Below are 22,640 nucleotides of genomic sequence, written 5' to 3' on the forward strand. Positions count from 1 at the left end.
TTTTTTTTAACCTTTATTATTAAGCAATAAGTTACCAATATTGTTATTTGTATTTTTTTTTAATTTTTATTTTATTTAATAGCATAATTATACATTTTTACAATTTATAAAAAAATTCACTTGTTATATTTTTACTAAAACTAAAATCCCACCAAGCCACTTTTTGTAGCTTGTATAAAAATCAGATTTGATATTATTTGGTAAAAAATTGGATGCGTTTGTGGATATAGTTACCTACCTATATACAAATATTTAATAAAACATTTATTCAAATGCGAGACTGTAAATCTGAGTCAAGTACAATTGATAAGATTAAGAAAGGGTTTCTGCGATGGTTTGGCCATTTAGAACGAATGGACGACGAAAGAATGGTAAAACAAGTATATATAGCGAAAATAGAGAAAATGGACGGTAACGTGAGACGAATACGACCAAAAAAGACGTGGCATGGTCAGATAAACAAAAATCTTAAGTATGGTCATGTCAAAAGCAGACAAAGCTGAAGGGCATGAATGACAAGATGTATGAATGTGGAAGAAGCTAGGAATGTATTTATTTATGTATTTCACAGTTTTAAAATGTACAGAGTTTATTTGTTTCAGGTCCTGACTAGCTAGGAAATTCCTGTGTTTAGGAAGGACCTTATTTGTTTCATGTGTTTTTTTTTTTTTTAATTTCATTAAATGATGCTTAATAAATTCAAAGAATAATAATAACATTATAAAAAATCAATATAAATATAAATTAGAAAACATGCAAGTAATAATAATAAAAATTGAATCATAAAAAAAAGTTAGAAAATATGCCATTAATAGTAAATAAATGAGACATAATTATTATCAATTGTAAAACATACCGATAATAATAAAAATTGAACCACAAATACACATTATAAAATTAGTTATAAAGAAATTAAACAAAAATATAAATTTGAAAACATACCGAAAGTAATAAAAATTGAAGATTAAATACAAATTTGAAAATATATCGATAGTAATTAAAAATTGAAGAACAAAAATAAATTACTGAATATACCATTTATATTTTTTTTTAAATAAGATACGTGTAAAATACTAGTATTAAAAAGAAAAATAAAACACATGTAAATGAATAAACATAGAAAGTAAAAATGAAATATACATAAAAAATGTACGCCAGGATAGACATGTGTGGCGGTCCATTCTCTCTGCCTACGCCTACGGGGAAATGGCGTGATGGTAGACTGAATTGAATGTTTGACAACAAAGTAAAAGCTTTAAATATTATTAATATTGTTCACAGGAATCTGTAACTTTTCAAAGCAGTTTATTTTTAACAATGTTTTGAGTATGTCCAAATGCTTGCAGACTGGCTGGAATTTCTCCCTAGGGAGTTGTTCATATTTAAATTTGTCAGTTTATTTTTATTAATTTTTAATGCATTTTCGAGAAACTTCGTAAGAAATCATTTTTGTTCCAAACAGATTGCAACAAATTTATCAATATTTAAAAAAGCATGGTCTAGCGGATATTTATGTAACTAAAATACAACGTTCATCATGTTAGTGAAGGATCAAACCAAAATACGCCCACGTGCAACATTTCGCTCTTGAAATTCAAACATCTGTTTTGATTATGATTCACATTTTTGCCACTGCGCGCCACCAGCATTTCTTTTAATTTTATCTTGTCAAAGGAGGTGAGTGTTTCTGTTTTGTATGCACATTTAAATCCATTTTACTCGCTAAATTCCTAACAAAATTGCATGAATTTAAGTTTCTTGTGTTCACAATTTTACAACATGTATTTCAGTACTAATTTCAACTAAAAATATAACTGTTTGACGCGTCAATTCACTGTGCAAACTACGCTGCTTCAGGTTATGTAAACTGAATGTTGCACTTTGTGTTCAATCTGTCCTAAAATAGATAAGAAATAAGTACGTACAAGGCAGAGCGCAGTTTGGTCCGAACATTGAACGAAAAAGTGCGTTCTTACCTAGTTAGGTAAATTTAGTTTAAAACAACTAAGTGCTTATTCTGTTTTCAAATCAGAACCGAACATTCGTGTGTTCCGCCATAGAAAAAAAAGCAATATTCAGTCAGCGACAGGAGGTGATATTTGCTTCCTTTCTTTCGACAATTTTGCAACTTATCGGCGTTTTCTTGTGTTAAAAATAGTCTTTAACGAGTGCTTTATATTCATAGGTGTTTTTAAAATAGATTTGTTATTTCCAAGGAGCTGCAGTTGCTGTCAAACTTCGCGATGAAGACCACGCAAGTTGCACTGCTGGCTTTGAGACTGTCGTATTCACAGGTAAATAGTTATTTTTTAACCGTATTTCTAACTTATCAGCGGTTTAAATAACAAACGTTTAATCCGGTTACCCACTGGTTATTAAAAATATTTTTAAACCTTTGAAAATCGTCTAACTAGATGGCAAAAATATTTTGTTTGGTAAATTCACATACCTACCTACTACATTCAGATACAAATTTAAAACTGATTTGTTTGAATTGACACGAGAAATAGTGTCAATTGCAATACTTACACAATCATCAGACAAGAAGTGGAGGCGATTACAGGCTTCCTAAGATGAGACTGACTAGGGAAGATAAAAGATCTACATTGTAAAAATAAATAGCATAAAATATTTAGGCATTATAATTTATAAAAATATTTTTTTTTAATTAACTTTTTGTACCTAATGTTGTTTGTACATTAGCAGGCTTATTGCCAAATGGCAATTTCTTCCAACCAACCAATAAAATAAAAGTTTAATTTTTATAATTCAAGTTGCAGAACATATTCAATAGAATTTTTTTTTAAAAAGCTAAAGATATATAAAAATTGAAATAAACACAGTCGTTTATAAATTACCTTAAATCAAAACTATTACTCAATGCGAAAAAGGAAAGGAGGAGAGATTAAGGAAGAGAAAGGAGATGTTTCTTCAGACGTGATTTAAGCAGAGATAATGTAGTAACATCTTTGATGGTGGATGGGAGATGATTCCACAGTCGAGCTGCATGGACACTATATGAGTTAGAGAAGAAAGAGGAATTGTGGATGGGTATTAAGAGAGTGCCTTAAGAATTAGAACGAAGAGGTAAACCATGAACTGATAAGCGTTGAAATTGTTCACACAGATATATAGGAGCGTTAGGACTATGAAGTACATTGAACAGAAGTGAGAGGGAGTGATAGTCTCTCCGCTGTCTAATTTTGAGCCATTTCAGTTGCCTACGATAATCAGAAATGTGGTCATATTTCCTAAGACCAAAAATGTACCTTATTCATGTATTCTGAAGTCGTTCAAGTTTATCGAGTTGCTCACAGCTTAAATCAGTCATGGAAACATCAGCGTAATCTAGAATGGGCAGTAGTAATGCTTGTACCAGAGTGCATTTAGTACTAATGGGTAAGAATTTTTGCAACCTTCTAAGTGATTGAGACTGAAAAATATTTAGCGGCTTAATTCATTAGTATGAGCTCGCCAGCAGAGATGTTCATCCATCTGTACTCCTAGACTGTTTACGGATTTCCTGTATTGAATATTGGTACCATTGACATTAAGAGGATTAAATGAAGATACGTCTAGCTTACTAAGCAATCTTTGATTACCCGCAAACATAATTTGTGTTTTAGGTGGGTTTATTAGTAAACCATACTCTTTTGTCCGTATAAAATGGAAGGAGCAAATAAAGAATATTGTAAATAGAATGAGAAAACTAATATACGTGCTGAAATATGATCTGATATCACAACAAATGGTTAGAACTTCTTTAGCACAGAGACAATACTCCTACATAAGACAAAAGCCATGTAATAAAATGCCAGAACCATGGAAATGTTGCAAGAGCCACAAGCTAAAGAAATTACTGACTATTTTCCTCAGAGAAATTGGTCGCAGAGAGTCTGAGGGGTTGATGGTGACTGTTAGATGGACAACACATGTTTTAATATGAATTGTTAATATATATTTTTAGTTTTTTACTGATTTAATTTTTTCACAAAATAACACTGGGAAACATACAAGACGACGACATAATATTAGTCAAAAATGCTGACATACATAAATATAACACCAGACAACAAAAACACTATCATATTGAAAAAGCAAAGACAAACACAGGACATTCAAAAATACTACATAATGGACTTAAACACTACAACGACCTACCTTACTACTTGAAAACTTTTAATGGAGACAAATTTAAAATCAATCTGAAAAAGCACATGATGACTGAACTAACTAGACTAGACGAGACATAAAATGACTAGACAATATTAAATTTATAATGTAACCCTAACGGGTTTTTTAAAATTGTAAATAAATAAATTTAAAAAAAAAGATCCTCATTACTTTTTTATTTGTTTTTACAATGTTTTTTTTACTAGGTATGTTTTTCTCTCTTTTTACTCGGTATTTTGCTGTTTTTTTAAAATATTTTTTTTTTTATTTGACGTTCTACCAAAACTTAATAACATCGGCCAAAAACAAGTTACATTAATAAACAAGAAAAACATAAACAGAAAGGAATAACAATATAGATACAAACAATAGACAACAAAAATATAAATACAAGAATAACATCAAAATATCAATTGTAAAAATAAACGCATATCCAAACCAACAAAAATTTCAACATAAATTGAAATAGTCACTAACAGAAAAACCCACCAAAACCTGATGGTGCCTATTTAACAGAAAAGAGAAACTTACAGTAAAATATTAGAAAGAAGATAGAACTCAATAACTAGTTAATTAGCTAATTAACTAGCTAATTAGATTTATCTCACACGCATAAATAAAGGTTTCAGCTTGTTAACTTCACAAACATCAACAGATGAAAAAATTGAAGGAATATAGATGTTCAAATATAGGCAGAATGGTGAATGTTACACAGTGTGTAAAGTGGCCACTTAAACCAGCCATTGACAGGTCATAAGCCCTGTAGATGCCTGGACTTCTATATTACCTTCTCTTAAATGTTCTTCATCTCTGTTGTAATATGTTAATATAAACAGCTCCCCAGGGAGTTGAATCCAGTCCTTGTCTACAAAAAATTGGACAAACTCAAAATATTAACAAACATCTTATTACTATGTATTCTGTTTTTACTTCACATTATACTGGGTTTTAATTTATTTTTTTTATTATTGTTTTAATGTTTTTTTATTATGTTTTCACTGCATTTTTTACTATATTTTCACTACATTTATTACTTTGCCATTTATTAGTCGGCCGCGTGGTGTGATGGTCAGCGCGTTTGCCTACCATGCGGGCTCAATTCCCGGCATGGTCGACATGAAATATTTATTCAAAAAAGGGTTTTTTCACTCTGCAATATTTCACAGTCCCTGGACTGGTACCTTAAGCGTGAGACTGATCACCTTACCTTCATGTTACAAAATTGATCGAGATATACTGCGATTGGTGTACCAATCCATTAGGTGTGGAAAGGGAATGATGACGATATTACTTTGTTTTTACTACGTTTTACTGCGTTTTTGCTTAATTTTTTTACTTTGTTTTTCTCTTTTTCCACTACCTTCATAACTTTTTCTATATATTGATGACTGTTTTTATATATTTTTTGACCTTCTTAAAACGGGATAAATAACCCTAGTTAGATAGTCAATGCAACTTTGCATAAATTATAATTTCGTGTGTGTAATATAATTATAAAAATAATAATAAAAATATGAAATATTTATCGCAGGAGGCTAAACTAGCAGTTCACATCGGAGTTCTAGTTCCAACTCTAATGTATGGGAGCGAAGTATGGAATTGGAAAAATAATGATGAAAGTAGGTTGAATGCTGTCGAAATGCGATCCCTCAGGCGAATGTGTGGTAAAACGATGTATGACAGGTGCACAAATGTCGAGATCCGCGAAGTGTGTAAGGCTGAGACATGCATTATTGACAGAATCAAGAAAGGGGTGCTGCGTTGGTTTGGACATGTAGAGCGAATGGACAGCGAAAGAATGACTAAAAGGAAAGGAAAGAAGAGAGGGAAAACGTTTTTGTTCTCAAAAACATTTTCCCTCTCTGTTGAAATATATTTAAATATGAACAACTCCCTAGGGAGAGGATCCAGCCAGTCTGCAAGCATTTGGACATACTCAAACATTGTTGGATTTATGTTCTATTGGCTTATTACATGACAATGACTCGCCTGCAATCTGTATTGAATGCCGCAGCGAGACTTATTTTCGGAATCTCTAAGTTCAGTCATATCACTCCACTACTTCGGGAACTACACTGGCTACGTTTTCCGCAGAGGGTCGAATACAAACTCTGTTGGCTTATGTATAAGTCACTGCACAACTCGGCTCCGGAATATCTAAGGGAACTACGCATTCCAGATGAACTAGCTGACAGGCGTCTCACGCTTAGATCAGCTACGTCTACGGCGAGAGGAAAAGTTATTATACCTCTACGCAAACAGCGCACTTAATTTAGTGAACGCGCATTTGCGGTCGCAGGCCCTATGGCATGGAATGCTCTCCCAGCAGAGGTGCGAGGCTGTGAAAGTAAAGTGATGTTTCGGAAACAACTTAAAACCTACTTGTTCTCTAAATCATTTGAATAAATCCGTAGCATGTGACAGCAAAATAAATAATTTTAATTAAATTACAAATTTAAAAGAATCACTATGTAAAGCGCCCTTGAGGTATTTTATTACGAAAATGGCGCTATATAAGTTATCCATAATAATAATAATACAGAAAATATCTCGACTTGTAGTGCAGATAGGAATTAGTGCGTTTTTGCAGATTGTTAAGTATTTTTTCAACAGTATAACCTCACATTAAGTCAAAACATCATAATTTTGACTTAGTGCTTTTTCGCATAATACCCACGATTCATTAGATTAAGAAATATATTGACTATAGAAAATTAAAATTAATTTACTTCGCATTAGCCCAATCAATATTACAGTGCGGAATAATCGGATGGGGAGGTGCTTTCAAAACAAATATTTTACCGGTCGAAAAAAAAAACAAAAATTACAGCTACGCTAGCCACGGGACCACAATCCGGTTCTATTAAAAGTAAATAAAAATGCCGTACTTGTCTGTTGAACTTAAGAAATAAATTGCGACATAATAATGTTTTGCGCGTCTCTACATTGAAATTGACGGAACCAAAATAGATACCCATTACATAATCAAATGAGCGAGGCAACGAAATGAACGGCGCACTAAGCACAGTAATTGATAAAAATATGCCAATCGAAGCTAAACTGGCAGTGCACAACGGAGTTTCAGTCCCGATACTTATGTATGGATTTGAAACATCAATTTTATCTATAGAACTCAACTACAATACATGCTAATTACGATTATAGAATGATTTACCCACTAATGGTAGAGACGTCCCTACTTTTTTTACATTCGAATCACGAATGAAACGTCATTTCCTAAATATTTCAGCTTTTCCTCCCCTTTTCCTTCCCTCTTTACCACCTCCTCTCTTCAAAGTATAGTGCAGATATTTAGTAAATTTTCACTTCTTAAAAAAAAAAAAAATATTTTTATCAATATTTTGTGTTGTTCATATACCACTGATTTTCTCGAATTGAACGGTTTGGGTAGGTACGAAGGAATTGCCTTAAGGCAATATACCCGCCCTTATGCATAAAGTATGTAAACTGTAGTGTTTAAATAAATAAAATAGTTAAAAAAATAAGATAAGTAATTTACTTTAAAATATAACGTCGTTTGATTGACTATTAGACGAGAAAGTCGATTCAAATACCTACATACGATATAAGTCTTAGTATAAAATATACTATAAACAACAACGGAACCATGTAAGCCTAGCTTCCTCTTCACATAATAGATATAATTTATCCGACTTTTGAGATGTCCTTTTTAGTATTTGTTAAATTCGATGGCGCCATGTTCTTTTTAGTCTTCCTCGTTTTCTGCATCCCTCATCTTTCGCATCGTAATTATTTTTAGCCGTTCTTTTATTTATTTATTTATTTATTAACGGACATTGTCCATGTATACAATTTATAAGATTTAAATATTACAATAAAAGAGTAGTTTAAAACATTTAAAGAAAAAAGAAAGAAGCATTGACAAACATAAGGGACATCGAGACAAGATCTGGACTATTTATTTAGTGCTCGTTTAAATCGTTGTAAACTTAAACCAAAAAAGTCCAGATCCTGTCTTGAGTTAACAATACGACAAAGGCGGGTCATTGGAGGATTTAGGCCATAGTTTGTTCTATGCTGATCGATGAACAGTACTTCATTGTTTCTCAATCTACGAGTCGGAATATTGAATTTTACTTGTCCCAGTAATGATGGAACATCGATTATACCATTTAGTATGCCGAACATATATATGCAGTCAATATTAGTTCTACGTTTTTGTAGACTAGAAATATTTAACATTGACTCTATTTCAGCATAAGAATAATTATCTCTCTCTAGTCCAAGCATCTGTCTATTTTGCTGTCTATTCGCTCTATACGACCAACGCAGCACTCCTTTCTCGGCTTTGCCCATAATGCTTGTTCCAACCGCGCATGCTGACGAGATCTAGACGTTTGAGCACCTGAGAGATGGCAGGGGAAGGATGGAAGTCGAGCGAACGCGGCCGAAATGCGAATGTGTCGGAAATCAATGTATGACAGGGTAACGAATGATGAAGTCAGGCGAGAGCGTAAATCTGAGTCGAGTATAATTGATAAGATTAAGAAATGATCTCTGAGATGGTTTGGTCAATTTCAATTTTATTAATTCATATTCACTATGTAAAGCGCCCTTGAGGTATTTTATTACGAAACTGGCGCTATAAGTTATCCATAGTAATAATAATGACAAACTAATTTAGTAAATGGGGTCTAGAATTTCAACCGTCCATGCGCTCAGTAGCTGCAAGACTTGTTGTTATCTAACTTCTAATTTTATAAATTTGCTTTTTGTTTCCTTTTTTTAAAATATCACTTAAACTCTAAACTTCATTGTCAAATAAAAAATTTTAATATAAAAATGTAAATAGGAGCTAGATTTCTTATTGTCCATGCGCTCTGTAGCTGCAAGACGTTCTGTTATCTAGCTCATATATATCATAATTGGAGACGAGGAACTAGAATCCCAACCGCCCATGCGCTCTGTAGCTGCAAGACGTGTTGGGATATTTATTTATTGTACAGCGCCCTTGGGGTGATTTTCACAAAAATGGCGCTGTATAAATTATCCATACATTATTATTATTATTACAGGGTATTCTTTAAACCCTGTCACATCCGAAACCACGATGATCAGTATGAGCAAGAAGACATATTGGCACATTAAAATATTTTTTTAGAACTAATAAAATTTACAAAAATAAAATATTTAAAAAAAAACAAATGGTTCCTTACTTCTGCAGGGGAGAAACGAGGAGGGGGGAGTCTGATATACCGTCAACCGCGCGGCGGAGCCCCCCTCGCTACTCCCCTGCAGAAGTACGCAACCATTTGTTTTTTATTTTTTTCGCTCTAAATTTTTTTTTTAATATGCTAATATGTCTTCTTGCCCATACTGATCATCGTAGTTTCGGATGTGACAAGGTTTAAAGAACACCCTGTATATGTACATTACAAAATTGAACAGTTTAATTCATACATATAAAAATAATTAAAATAATAAGGTAAAATTCATCATCATCGTCATCGTTCCCTTTCCGCACCTAATGGTGCATAGGGCACTGCATTGGTACACCAATCGCAGCGTACCTTGATGATTTTTGTTACATGAAGGTAAGATGATCAGTCTGACGCTTCAGGTACCAGTCCAGGGACTATGAAATATTCTTGTGTGAAAACACCCATTTAAATAAATATTTCTCATCAGCCGTGTCGGGAATCGAACCCGAGACCTCTTGCATGGCAGGTTAACGCGCTGACCATTACACCACGAGGCCGACAAAAGGTAAAATTAGGTATATATAAAAATAATTATAAAGATATTAATCTAGAGAATAATATGTTAAAAAATGTAGAACGAATGGATGACGGAAGAATGGTAACACAGGTATATTTATTATTTATTTATTTATTTATTTATTAACGGACATTGTCCATGTATACAATTTATAAGGTTTAAATATTACAATAAAAGAATAGTTTAAAACATTTAAAGAAAAAAGAAAGAAGCATTGACAAACATAAGGGACATCGAGACAAGATCTGGACTATTTATTTAGTGCTCGTTTAAATCGTTGTAAACTTAAATGTATATATCCACAAGTGTATAGTTTATGTTATGTTTTTGTTCTTTCATTGTGCGTTTTGTAATATAAATAATATAGATGTACATAAATTAATTATAAACATAAATACGTAGTGTTTAAAACTGTCTGAACATTTGGTTAATTTTCTCTGTTTATTTAAGTGAGTCTTTTTTGTTTATTCTCAAATTTAAAACTATTTTTAAAAAGTATATTGTTAAGTGTCCTCGGCACGGTCACATTATTTTTATTATTAATTATAGTTTATAATGGAAAAAATAAAAGTAAAAAATTAAAATCTGGCTAAAATGGACGGTAACGTGAGACGAGGACGACCAAGGAAGACGTGGCATGATCAGATAAACCAAAATCTTAAGCCTGGCCATGTCAACAGCAGGCAGAACCGAAGGGCATGTATGCATTTCCACCGTTTGTATTTTTATCCTAATATAAATATTAATTTTAATAAAGCGCGCCCAGCGCCTGCGGTGAGCCAAGAAACTAGCCGATTATTCCAGCTTATTTTTTCATACAAATAAGTATACTTTATTTTGAATGTATTAACCCCAGTGCGGGTTTTTTCTCCTAGATTAAACTTGCAGATTACACAAATTATTTGAAGATTCTTGATTTGGAAAAAAGTATTTCAAACATTGTTTCTTAAGGACTATTTTTTTTTTAGATGGTACTTTTGACATAAGACCATAATTACTTTCATGCGTCATATTGCAGGACATATAGCACTCCACGCGGCCGTTTTTATCACTATTAATTACTAGAACAATGCGGCCAGTTGACATTTCAATTGAATACATTTTCAAAATACTTAATGCTTTAAGTGATGTCCCATCTCTGTTGCAATCAATTTCTTTTCATGTTCCCAACCGTGTCACCAGAAGTAAAATTCTGCTATTTATAAAATCTTCTAAGAGCAACTTTGGTTTTTATGCCCCAATGTCCAGAATGTGTAGATTAGTCAATTCATCACACGATTTGAAATTTTTTGGGATAGATCTTCCGGCTTTTCGTAGATCTCTGCGCGACTAAACAGTGTGGGATGAAGTTGGATTGGCATGGTTTAGCTCAAAGTTTTTGGTCTTTCGTTTTTTTAAATATATTGTATACAATTATTGTTTTGCCCTTGTTGTCTTTGCTAAATAGTTTTATGTTCTTTTTGTTCAGTTTCTTGCATTTATGTTTCTTCATGTAACTGTTGTAATTGGCTTAGGCCGTATATATATATTATAAATAAATACCTAATATCGACTGAATTCATAGTGGCATTTTTTATTTATTTTTAATAAATTATATATTAAAGTAATGGGTAATATATGTATATAATATAATATATCACGAAGTTACATCGTTTGAGTTGATTTCATGGATGAGAGTTGTTGTACCTCACAGAACCACAGAAAAATATCAATTTATAGTTTTTATTACTTGCATTATATTATGTACCTCCTATGTAGGTACAAATATATGATATTTTTTATAGCTTACCTGTTAATAAAATCACCATTCGCCACTGGTGGAAACACGGTAGTTGTGATCTTAAAGAATTTCAAGACATGTGATGAAGTCGATTCGCATTTAAAATAATTGTTCCCGGCTTTTTTGTAAACACAGAAGCGTTGGATTAGCGTCGCGTGCTTTCGAATGTTTGATAGTTTGCCAAAATAAAGACAACGTGACCATTACTCACGTATTCCTCGGTTATGGCATACATCGAGGAGCACCCTCCTCGGGCCCCGGATTTCTGCAAGTGCTAAAACAGTTATTATTGTAATTGTGCCCCATCAGGGCCTCGGTGGGAAGATAGGGCCGTCATATCTTCACCATGACGGTATCTTCTTATGGTTCCTCTCCCCGATGGAGGTTGGAAATCATCATCGCGATTCTTACTTTGTTGGCAGCTGCCCTGAACAAGGACTGAGTGCTGCAATGGAACGCGTCGCGCAAGTTCTTAAGCCAAGAGATGCGCCTTCTACCTGCACTGCGTCTTCCTTCAATCCTTCCCTGTAGAATGACTTGTAAAATGTTTTATTTTTCGCCTCTCACCGCATGCCCAAAGTACTCGAGTTTTCTTTTCTTTATGGTCGTCAGTACCTCTTTATCTTTTTCCATCCGTCGGAGAACATCATCGTTTCGGACTATCCACCCAGGAGATTTTTAATATCCTCCTGTAGCACCACATTTCAAAGGCTTCGATCTTTTTTGAAGTGTTTTGGGTGAGTGTCCACGTTTCGACGCCGTAAAAAAGTACTGAGAAGACGTAACATCGAGTAATGCGCATTCGGGGGTCTAAATTAAAGTCTCTACTGCAAAGAAGGTCACGCATCCTGAAAAAGCAGCCTCGCGCCACCTCTATTCTGACTTTGATCTCTTGCGAGTGATCCCATTTATCATTCAGCCAGCATCCTAAATATTCATATTGATAAACTTGCTCAATAAACTGCGCTCCAATATGGTCCGGTATAGGTTTTTTTTTTAAAATTTTTTTTAAAATATTTTTTTGTTGTTTTTTTACAATAAACATAAGTGATAAAACAGAGTATTCAAAAAAAAAAGCATAGTTACATAGCAATGAAATACATATTAATAGTAAAAATAGTAAACAAAAAATCCCACAAAGGCATGGCCTGTTCGTGGGTATACAAGAAAATGTAAATGAATTTTTGCTCCTATAATAAATAATGGACAGTTATCATATTTTTGTGTAATATAAGAAAGAAAAAATAAAATATTCTGTAAAAGATAATATGTTTTTTTTTTTATAGTAATTAAAAAAGGAAATAAAAAATATTTTTAAAAAACACAAAAATATTCCTTATTATTAAAGGGCAACAAAATAAATCATAGAAAAAAAGAGTTCATATCTTTAGTTTGAATCCAGGATAGTGCATGTTTGAAGATAAATTCTCTCTGGCGATTACGAAGATCACTACCGACCCTCCGCCTTCAAGTTTTTGGTAGATACATCGATATGAAACAAGGGGAAGCGTAAGTCGCAGTATACATGTCCACGCACTGAAATGACATTGCTTTAGTATGACGTCATAGTTGAAGATAAAATTCTCTCGACCGATTACTAAGATACGCTACCGATCCCCCCACCATCATGTTTTGATGTAAGCACATCGGTTTGTACCGACGGGTCTAGAACCCCTCGATACGTTCATCTACGCATTAAAAGAGACAACAATTTTGTTTCACCGAGCATTTTTTTCCTTCCAATTACGATTTACCTAATTTTTTTATCGTTTTCAGGTTGGCACTTTTTTTTATTAAAATATGGGAGAGAAATAAGTTCATTTTGAAGTCAAATTAAATTCTGACATAACAGTCAGTTTCGGAAACGAGTGGCTAGCCATAATGCTCATAGCCAGGATGCAAAAAATAATGTCCCTTGATTCTGCCCTATTAACGTATAAGAGTATCTAGGCGTAAGAAAGTTGCCACTATAAAAAAAGGAATTAGTTATTATATTTTTTCGTCTGTTTTACTATCTTCCAGAGTGTACGTATCGAGACGTTAAAGGAGCTGGCTTTATAATCGCTTGGTAGATAAAGACAGACGATCGTTAAGCATATTGTCTTGGTAATTGTCAAAAATTATATGTATATGTAAATATATATATATATACTAGCGGACCCGACAGACGTTGTCCTGCCCGAACGTTGGCTTGCCTGCTATCATCTTGGAAAAATACTTTTCATCTAGGTACATGTTTGTGATTAAATTCCAAAACTAAAAATTGTTGATATTCAAAAAATATTAAATTTCAGTAGGTACTTATGGTTGAATTCCAAAACATAAAATATATTTTTTTCAAATATGGCATTCTTTTTGCAAACTTCAAACTCCGGCCGTCTCACCAACAAAGTGGTGTACTTATGTAGGAATACGATTTTTAAAAATGTATTGAATTTAATTTTATTTTAGTGCTACCAAAAATCTAATAAAAAGAAATAAATGGGTAGAAATTATAAGGAATTTAAGTAAAGAATCTAATTGAGATCCACAAAAAACAAATGCTGTTTGTAAACATTCAAAAACAAACATTTTTTTATACACAAAAAAACAACATCTTTCCATTTTTTGCAAAGACATTCTCCTTGAATGCAACCCTGGTAGATCAATGAATAAAACATTTATGCTCCTAACTTTTTTTGTACACATTCGATTGAAGATTTTAATATCTACGAACACGCACAGCGCAAAGATCTATGTTTCACAAAAAACCGCACGTTAATCGGTTAAGCCGTTTAGGAGGAGTACGGTGACATCACACGTACAGAGGAATTATATTTATAAAGATAAACTTTTTAATAATTAAAAAAGGAATGGCGCACGCTCAGACGCTGAAGTCTTTGTGGGCATTTTTTCCAATTCATGTTAAAGCCTTATTTTAAGATATATTTTTCTTAAGTGTATTTTTGTAATTATATGTATGGAAAAATAAACAAAAAAAAAATTTAAAGTGTACATTTTAAATCTGACAGTGATGTTTGTTTTGTGTAATCTATATCTTTAAATTTTGTATTGTACACTGAAAATGCCCTACGAAAAAAATGGATTTTTAACACACGATGTTTTACTTATTGGTACATGAAACAGGTGGTACCGTCCACAAATCCCGGCTGGCACATGTATTGTTATTAAACTAAGTAGTTCTGTACAGTCAACTATTCCTCTCATAATTTTGTGAAGCAGTAGTTGGTACGCATACACTCTGCGGTATGACAGGCTTACGAACGACGAAATCAGGCGAAAAAAAAACCACTGTTCAACGCACGATTTTTATCATTGTGGACAATAATCTATCGCGGGTTCAAATACGATATACTGTTACGTCACGTTGATCGGCGCTTGGCTCGGATTATTTCCTATTTCCTTTCGCGCGAGTCCGTTCTTGGTCGCATTATTGTATATTATACGCGATACAACAATGTTTTAATCCGCATAATCTTATTTAAATGCACTGAACGTGTTGTATTTAGCGAACGACGTCAGAGAGAAGATAATAATAGTATACGATCGAAATGCGTAGTGGCGATTTTTGCATGAAAACTGACGCGTATAAATGTTCACGATTTTCTTAAAAGGGAGAGTACAATTAGGACCAGGCCCCATTCGGATAGTTGGATTTTTTTCTGAAAAAGGGGTATTTTTTTCATTAATTACTGTATGTATGTTGAAATGAAATTATTGAAAATGAAAAATGAGCATTTAAGCATAATTACAAGCGCTGTACATTATACTCCTTAAAATAAAGCTTGATTACTCGATCAAGAGTTTATATATGAATAGTAGCTTAGGTGTAAATATTTTAATTTTTCATATATTTTCTTGTATTTAAAAAATAAATTTATATATTTGTATAAACATGTTTATCTTCTCTTTTTCATCTTTCCGGCTGTTAATTTTCATCTGTTATTCATTGTTTTTATAAATGTAAATAATATTATTAAGTCAGTATAAATATAATCTTCACCAACAAGCTACAAAAATTGGCTTGGTGGGATTTTAGTTTTAGTAAAAATATAACGAGTGAATTTTTTTTTTTAATTGTAAAAATGTATAATTATGCTATTAAATAAAAAAAAAAATAAATAAAAATTAGAATGAAAGTTGTCAGCAAAAGTGACGACATAACTTTGTAGTGACGTCTAAGGAGTGATTTATATGATTTTTCATGTGTCAATATATTGACACATGAAAAATCATTTGTATCCGGCATGTTAATTATTTTTTTTAATACAATACTTGACATATAAATCAACATAAATGTTTAAAATCAGCTAAAATCGATTTGATCGATACATGGTCAGTGATCAGCACTTTCCATCACTAGTCACATTAGTTTGGCAGCTGTCATTTTAATCAAGCTATATTTTAAGGACTATCGTACAGTATGTACGTACCGTACTGTAAATGAAAGTCATTGCTTGCTGAACATCTCGGTCAAAGTGAGCTGTTTGACTGTCATTGTCCGTTTTCGGGCAGCTAAGTCATTATTTTTACGAATCGCAGAACGTTTCCGTCTTAATTTTTTTTTTCTGAAATTCGTGTAGTCAGAGTTCGGATAATTGACAACATCTAAAAATGCCGTAAATATTTCAATACAAAAACATTGGTACAGTAAGATTCAATTTATCCGGATTAATGAGTGCCAGATTTGAAATAATACAGCGAATCGGAACCACATTAGAAACGTTATTAAACATGTCCAGCGAAGTTCATTGCACAATTAAATTTTAATTAAAAACTTCTCGTATATTTTTGTTTCCTGATATTTGGAAATCCAAATGACTGGCGTTCGGATAAGCGGAGTTTTACTGTACGTACTTGCAATGAAAAACCTTAAGGAATATTCGAATTTGGAAATCTTGTAGCATGTTTACACATATCGACATTGAAAAACGCACCGGTAAATAAAATCGAATTCCTATTCCTAACTCTTGGGTCGCGTTCATGAATTTCCGCATTGGAATTTGCGGCGAAAAATTCGAATTCCAATCTTCTTGAATTTCCGCATTGGAATTTACGGCGAAAAGTTCGAATTCCAAACTCTTCTGTCACAATTTTGAATTTCCGCATTGGAATTTACGGCAAATAATTCGAATTCCAAACTATTCTGTTGCGTTCTTGAATTTCCGCATTGGAATTTACGGCGAAAAGTTCGAATTCCAAACTCTTCTGTCACAATTTTGAATTTCCGCATTGGAATTTACGGCAAATAATTCGAATTCCAAACTATTCTGTTGCGTTCTTGAATTTCCGCATTGGAATTTACGGCGAAAAGTTCGAATTCCAAACTCTTCTGTCACAATTTTGAATTTCCGCATTGGAATTTACGGCAAATAATTCGAATTCCAAACTATTCTGTTGCGTTCTTGAATTTCCGCATTGGAATTTACGGCCAAAATTTCGAATTCCAAACTCTTGGGTCGGGTTAATGGATTTTTTTAATAAATTGTCTTTTATAGGAACTAGGACCATATAAAAACCCTGAAAAGCGCCTCGTTTTATCTGCCGCCTTCGGACGCAAGGTGTACAAATAACATGACTATTTTTAAAAGCTGAACATACCAACGCAGATTTTTTTTTCAGCGACTGTTTTTAAAAAAAAATCAAAATCGGTTCAGTTTTGGGATGCGCAAAACGGGAATACGAGACCTCGATTTTGTCGGGCGTAATCAGTCCGTTCGGGGAGGCATCTGCGAAAGAGTGACAGAAAAACTATATTCAAATACCTATTCCTGCTTTAAACCGCTCTACCGTTGCATATCCTCTTGAAACGCAGTTCTGCATTGAGAAACGCCACGCCGCGCAGCGTCTTTTCTTCCGCCTTAATCTTTTTGTTTACTCACCTTGGGAGTGTACGCATCAGAAAAATATCACTTTCGTCTTGTTTACCCGTGGACTTGTGGGATGCATTTTTAGAAACGGAGACTAGTGTTATGTAGTAGTGACCTTAATTGTGGCGCCACAAATTTATTGAGGCCAACTCTCGATTTGCCGGGTAGATAAGATATCGCGGATAATCGATAAAAAAAATACACGTTTAAAAAAATAGTCGCGTCCAGTTTGTGAATTTTATTTTTATTTCGAGAAATCAATCATCACCTAATGGTGCATAGGGCACTGAATTGGTGCACCAATCGCAGCGTATCTTGATCATAAGGCTGGGATAAACACTATCGACAAAATCAAGAAACTCTGCGTCGGACATGTAGAGCGAATGGACAGCGAAAGAACGGCTAAAAATATTTACAATGCGAATGTTGATGGATGCAGAAATAGAGGAAGACCGAGAAAGACATGGCATGACCAAATCCAACAATTACTTGAATATGGACGTGTAAAGTCGGAATAATCGGCGCGCGTGCATGAGAAGATGTACGAATGTAGAGGAAGCGAGATCTGTACGCAAAGAGTGATGTGGCATTCAATCCTCTCTGCCTACCCTTACGGAGAAAGGGCGTGATGGTTTGTTTGTTTACATCATCATCATTTCGTTTCCACACCTAATGGTGCATAGGGCATTGCATTGGTACACCAATCGCAGCGTATCTTGATCTTTTTTTACGTGAAGGTAAGATGATCAGTCTTACGCTTCGGGTGCCAGATCAGGGACTATGAAATATTCTAGTGTGAAAATACCATTTTGAATAAATATTTCATATCAACCAAGTCGGGAATCAAACACGAGACCTCTTGCGTTGGTAGGCAATTGCGCCGACCATTACACCACGAGGAATCAATATCATTACAGAAAACTTTTACAAATTATAAAACAATTTAAAGCCCCTTATAATTTTCTTTTTTTTTAATACTAAAGTAGACAACTTGTATTCTTCAGGTCGGCCTCGCGGTGTTATGGTCAGCGCATATGCCTCTCACGCTAGAGGTCTGGGGTTCAATTCCCAACACGGTTGATATGAAATGTTCAAATGAAAGGGTGTTTTCTCACTAGAATATTTCATAGTACCTGGACTGGCACCCGAAGCGTAACACTGACCATCTTACCTTCATGTAAAAAAAAATATCAAGATACACTGCGATTGGTGCACCAATGCAGTACCCTATGCACCATTAGGTGTGGAAACAGAATGATGATGAAACAAACAAACCATCACGCCTTTTCTCCGTAAGGGTAGGCAGAGAGGATTGAATGCCACATCACTCTTTGCGTACAGATCTCGCTTCCTCTACATTCGTACATCGTCTCATGCACGCGCGCCGATTATTCCGACTTACGTCCATCTTCAAGTATTTGTTGGATTTGGTCATGTCTTCCTCTATTTCTGCATCCATCAACGTTCGCATTGTAAATATTTTTAGGCGTTCTTTCGCTGTCCATTCGCTCTACATGTCCGACGCAGAGTTTCGATAATGCTTACCTTACACAATGTTCGGATCTAAACATTTTTTAACACTATTGTATTAAATAAATAAATAAAGATAACTTAAATAATATAATAAATATTGCCAAAACCCATGTACCGTGTAATACTTCGTGCCTTGATGCTCAAAATCCCCCGACTCTGTCAAACCAAGTCATGGAATGATGATTTAGATGCTTTTGCAATGTAACTGATTTGAATGCGGTTGTGACATTTGGTATTATTTACATATGTAAATGAATCTATTAATAAAACATATCTTTCAAACAAGTTTTTAATTTTCAAGTCAAGGATGTATTTAATGGGGAAAAAGATGTTTCACAATTTACGACACATTGAGTGGTACTGTATACAGTAGTATAGACGAGGTGGTCAATTTTTTTAAAGTTCGAGATTAGCAAAAATTTACAAATCTGCTTTCCTTCCATACTTTTTACTTTTATTTGCTTTTGTGTATATATTGATAATTTTTATGTTTTTTTTCATTATGTATTTTTGTTTAATTTAATTTAGTACGTACTATTATTTGGCATATGATTTATTGCTCCTATTTCTTACTATAATAGTATTGAGTGAGTTTCGAGAACATATATCTTAATTATCATTACAATTATGCTTTTATATATATATTCTTTTTCTGTTAATTTCAATGATGCTCTTATTTTGTTTTTTTTTAATACTACTATAATTTACTATTATTTTGTCGATTTTAATGATACTACTATTTTGTATGTTTGATTATGTGTGCTTCCTAATTTGTATAATTAATATAGTGGCATTTTATTTTTATCAAACAAAGAAAACATAGATAAACTAACTGTATTACAAAATAAAGCCTTTAGAATCATTTTGAAAAAAAACAGATATACGAGGGTAAAGTCGATGGTAAATGAAATGAAATTATCAACATATAAACAAAGAATATTTTACAATACAATGATATTTGTTCATAAAATTATAAATTCTAATAAAAAAACAGAATTTTGGAAAAAAATTGATCGGAACCAGCATGAACACGATCACAATACTAGAGAAAAGAACAAAATTAGACTTCCATTTAGGAAAAAGGCAAAGTCACAAAATTCAATTAAAAAGTATTACGAAATGGAAAAAAATATTTATGAAGAAAAAAACATATCAAAATTTAAAATAATGGTCAAGACATATGTGATTTATAAATTAAATATATTTGCAATGTTATTATTAGAACACACATAACAATATGTATGATATGTGTGCCCTACTTTAAGATTTAAATAAAAAAAAAAAAAAAAAAAAAATATTTCTGATTATCTTTTTTGCATTGTATTCTTTGGAATTTGATTATTTATTACATTTACCTTTTTTTTTATTCTATGTCATAATAATTTGATCTATTTAATTTTACCATGTATTTTTATTGTTATTTATTGTGGCTTGACACGGGCATAGCCTAAAAAGCCTTGATAAGTTCATAAATACATAATTATGATTCCAAATAAAATAACGTAAAATATTGTTGTAATTTATTTTAAAACTGCCTCATTTATCAAACCTCTAATGGTTCATTGGTTTAAATTTATTTTACATGTCTAGTGCAGGCTTCGCTACAAACAATATAACATGTTAACGCAGAGGCAAAAAATGTAATAATTACTACTTTTATAAAAATCACTTTATCTCCTATAATATCAGTTAGTTTTTAATGAAATTTTGATTACACCACTCACCATATACTGCTTTTGATAATCTAATGAGAGATAGAGTATAAGTCAAATATATTTCAAATACAACAATAAAATATATAGACATTTGTCTTTGAGACTGCTGCTGTCACGTCTTCGATCCAGCTTTAAATATGAAATTAATGTTTTTTTTTGTTGTTTGTTTTAGCACCCGTCTCCCGACAGGCTGGTCTTCCGCTCCGCCGCCTTCCTCGCCTTCACGGGCCTGGCGCTCTCCACCTTCAGTATGAAGCAGATGCTGAATCACCAGCGGCCGCGTCTCCTGTGAGCGCCTCCGAATCGAGACACAAGAAAACCACAAATTATTCTAGAAGACAACAACCGCAGATCAGTAATAAACCAACATTAGCTTCGAAATCAAATATTCAATTAACTGCCGAACTCTGCGGCGTCGACAGATGCCCGCTACGCTTCAACCTCCTCATTCAGCAAAGTTCATCTTAATTCTAATGATCAATTTGCGCCGAGAAATACTTAAAGATCTTTTGAACGTCGTTTAAATTCGCAAAATTGCATTGATCGTGGCTTTATTTTCAATCTGTATTTATTTTAAAGCTCAAAATGCCACTGTGTATGTTCCCTCGTAATGTTAGGCAAAGCTGGAGAGTATTTTTTGCTAAAAATGTGATAGTTTGATTAAATTTAATTTGTATGTATTTAAAAACTCGCGAAAATCACCAGGCCGTCTGATTCTGTTTGGGGTGATTCTACGGCGCGATGATCGGGTCGTTTTACATAAGAATTTATAGTATTTTTGCATTTTTCGCATGCGTAGAATCACACCGACTGCGCGAGTCGGACGGCCTTGTATATTAAACAAAATGAGCATGAAACTCGTCTCCTTTGTTGCGTATTTTTAACTTTCGAGTATTATCTGCAAATGATACCAAAGTAAATTATTAATATTGCGAAAATATAGCCTTTAACGCTTGTCTAATGTAAGTTTTGTGTATATTTATATGTAGGGCGTTTAGAAATGTCGAGGGGAGATGCTTTTTTTAGTTTAGTACAAATGCCTCTTGTGTTATGATTTAAACCGTCGCTCACTTGTGAAAAAGGATCTTTTATTTGATCTAAAGAAGTCTTTTTAGTAAATAAATATTATTTTCCTTTTATACTGCAGTTTTATTTCGTCTCTTTTTTTTTTACTGTATTCTTGTATTTTGGAAATCGGAGAGTAGAAGTGTAAATTAATTAAATAAATAAAAGTGAATGTGAACTGTAGCAGTTTTTATTAATAATTTAGGTTTAGTTTGTCTAAACTTACAGTATTATTTAATTACAATGGAATTCTAACAAAAATACAAACCTCTTATAATTATTTAAGATATAATAACCCCTTGGACAGTGAGGTAGTTCAGCGCTATGGAAAATTGGTTATAAAAAATGTTTTCTACATGGTAAAAATTAGAGCATCAATTGTACAGCAGAGTTTCTTGAAAATGTAAAGACTATCAAAGCCAAAAGTTTTCTTAATATATTCTTATATATCGTATTATCGTTGCTATGATTTTTTAAAGATTTTTAATTTTTAAATTTCCTCGTTGCGAGTTGTCGTCCGTGACTTACGCTGCCATTTAAAAGTAGAACCCATAGCTGTCAAAACACACTAAACGTTGAAAGAAATTTATCGCAACACGTAGCATTACAATTTATTGGCTCGCCTACTCTGTATTGAATGCCGCAGCGAGACTTATTTTTGGAATCTCTAAGTTCAGTCATATCACTCCACTACTTCGGGAATTACACTAGCTACATTTTCTGCAGAGGGTCGAATACAAACTG

The 22,640-nt window shown here is 33.1% G+C and overlaps 1 protein-coding gene across 4 annotated transcripts; it reads left to right on the forward strand.

Moving 5' to 3' along the window:
• The first annotated feature begins 1,651 nt into the window (after window positions 1–1,651).
• LOC148281677 (uncharacterized) lies at window positions 1,652–21,970 on the forward strand. 4 transcript variants are annotated; one of them, XM_088226294.1, is made up of 3 exons: window positions 1,652–2,092; window positions 2,217–2,294; window positions 21,004–21,970. In XM_088226294.1, exons 2-3 carry the CDS (start codon window positions 2,244–2,246, stop codon window positions 21,121–21,123), a joined length of 171 nt encoding a protein of 56 aa, XP_088082420.1. In that variant the 5' UTR covers window positions 1,652–2,092; window positions 2,217–2,243; the 3' UTR covers window positions 21,124–21,970. The 4 variants fall into 4 exon arrangements, with proteins under 4 accessions (XP_088082420.1, XP_088082421.1, XP_088082419.1 ...); XM_088226295.1 differs by having other exon boundaries at window positions 1,652–1,984; XM_088226293.1 differs by having other exon boundaries at window positions 1,652–1,677.
• The last annotated feature ends 670 nt before the right edge of the window (window positions 21,971–22,640 follow it).

Source organism: Micrasema longulum, unplaced genomic scaffold (assembly GCF_059751315.1).
Source record: "Micrasema longulum isolate JH-2025_06_02 unplaced genomic scaffold, ASM5975131v1 h1tg000420l, whole genome shotgun sequence".
Lineage (NCBI taxonomy): Eukaryota > Metazoa > Arthropoda > Insecta > Trichoptera > Brachycentridae > Micrasema > Micrasema longulum.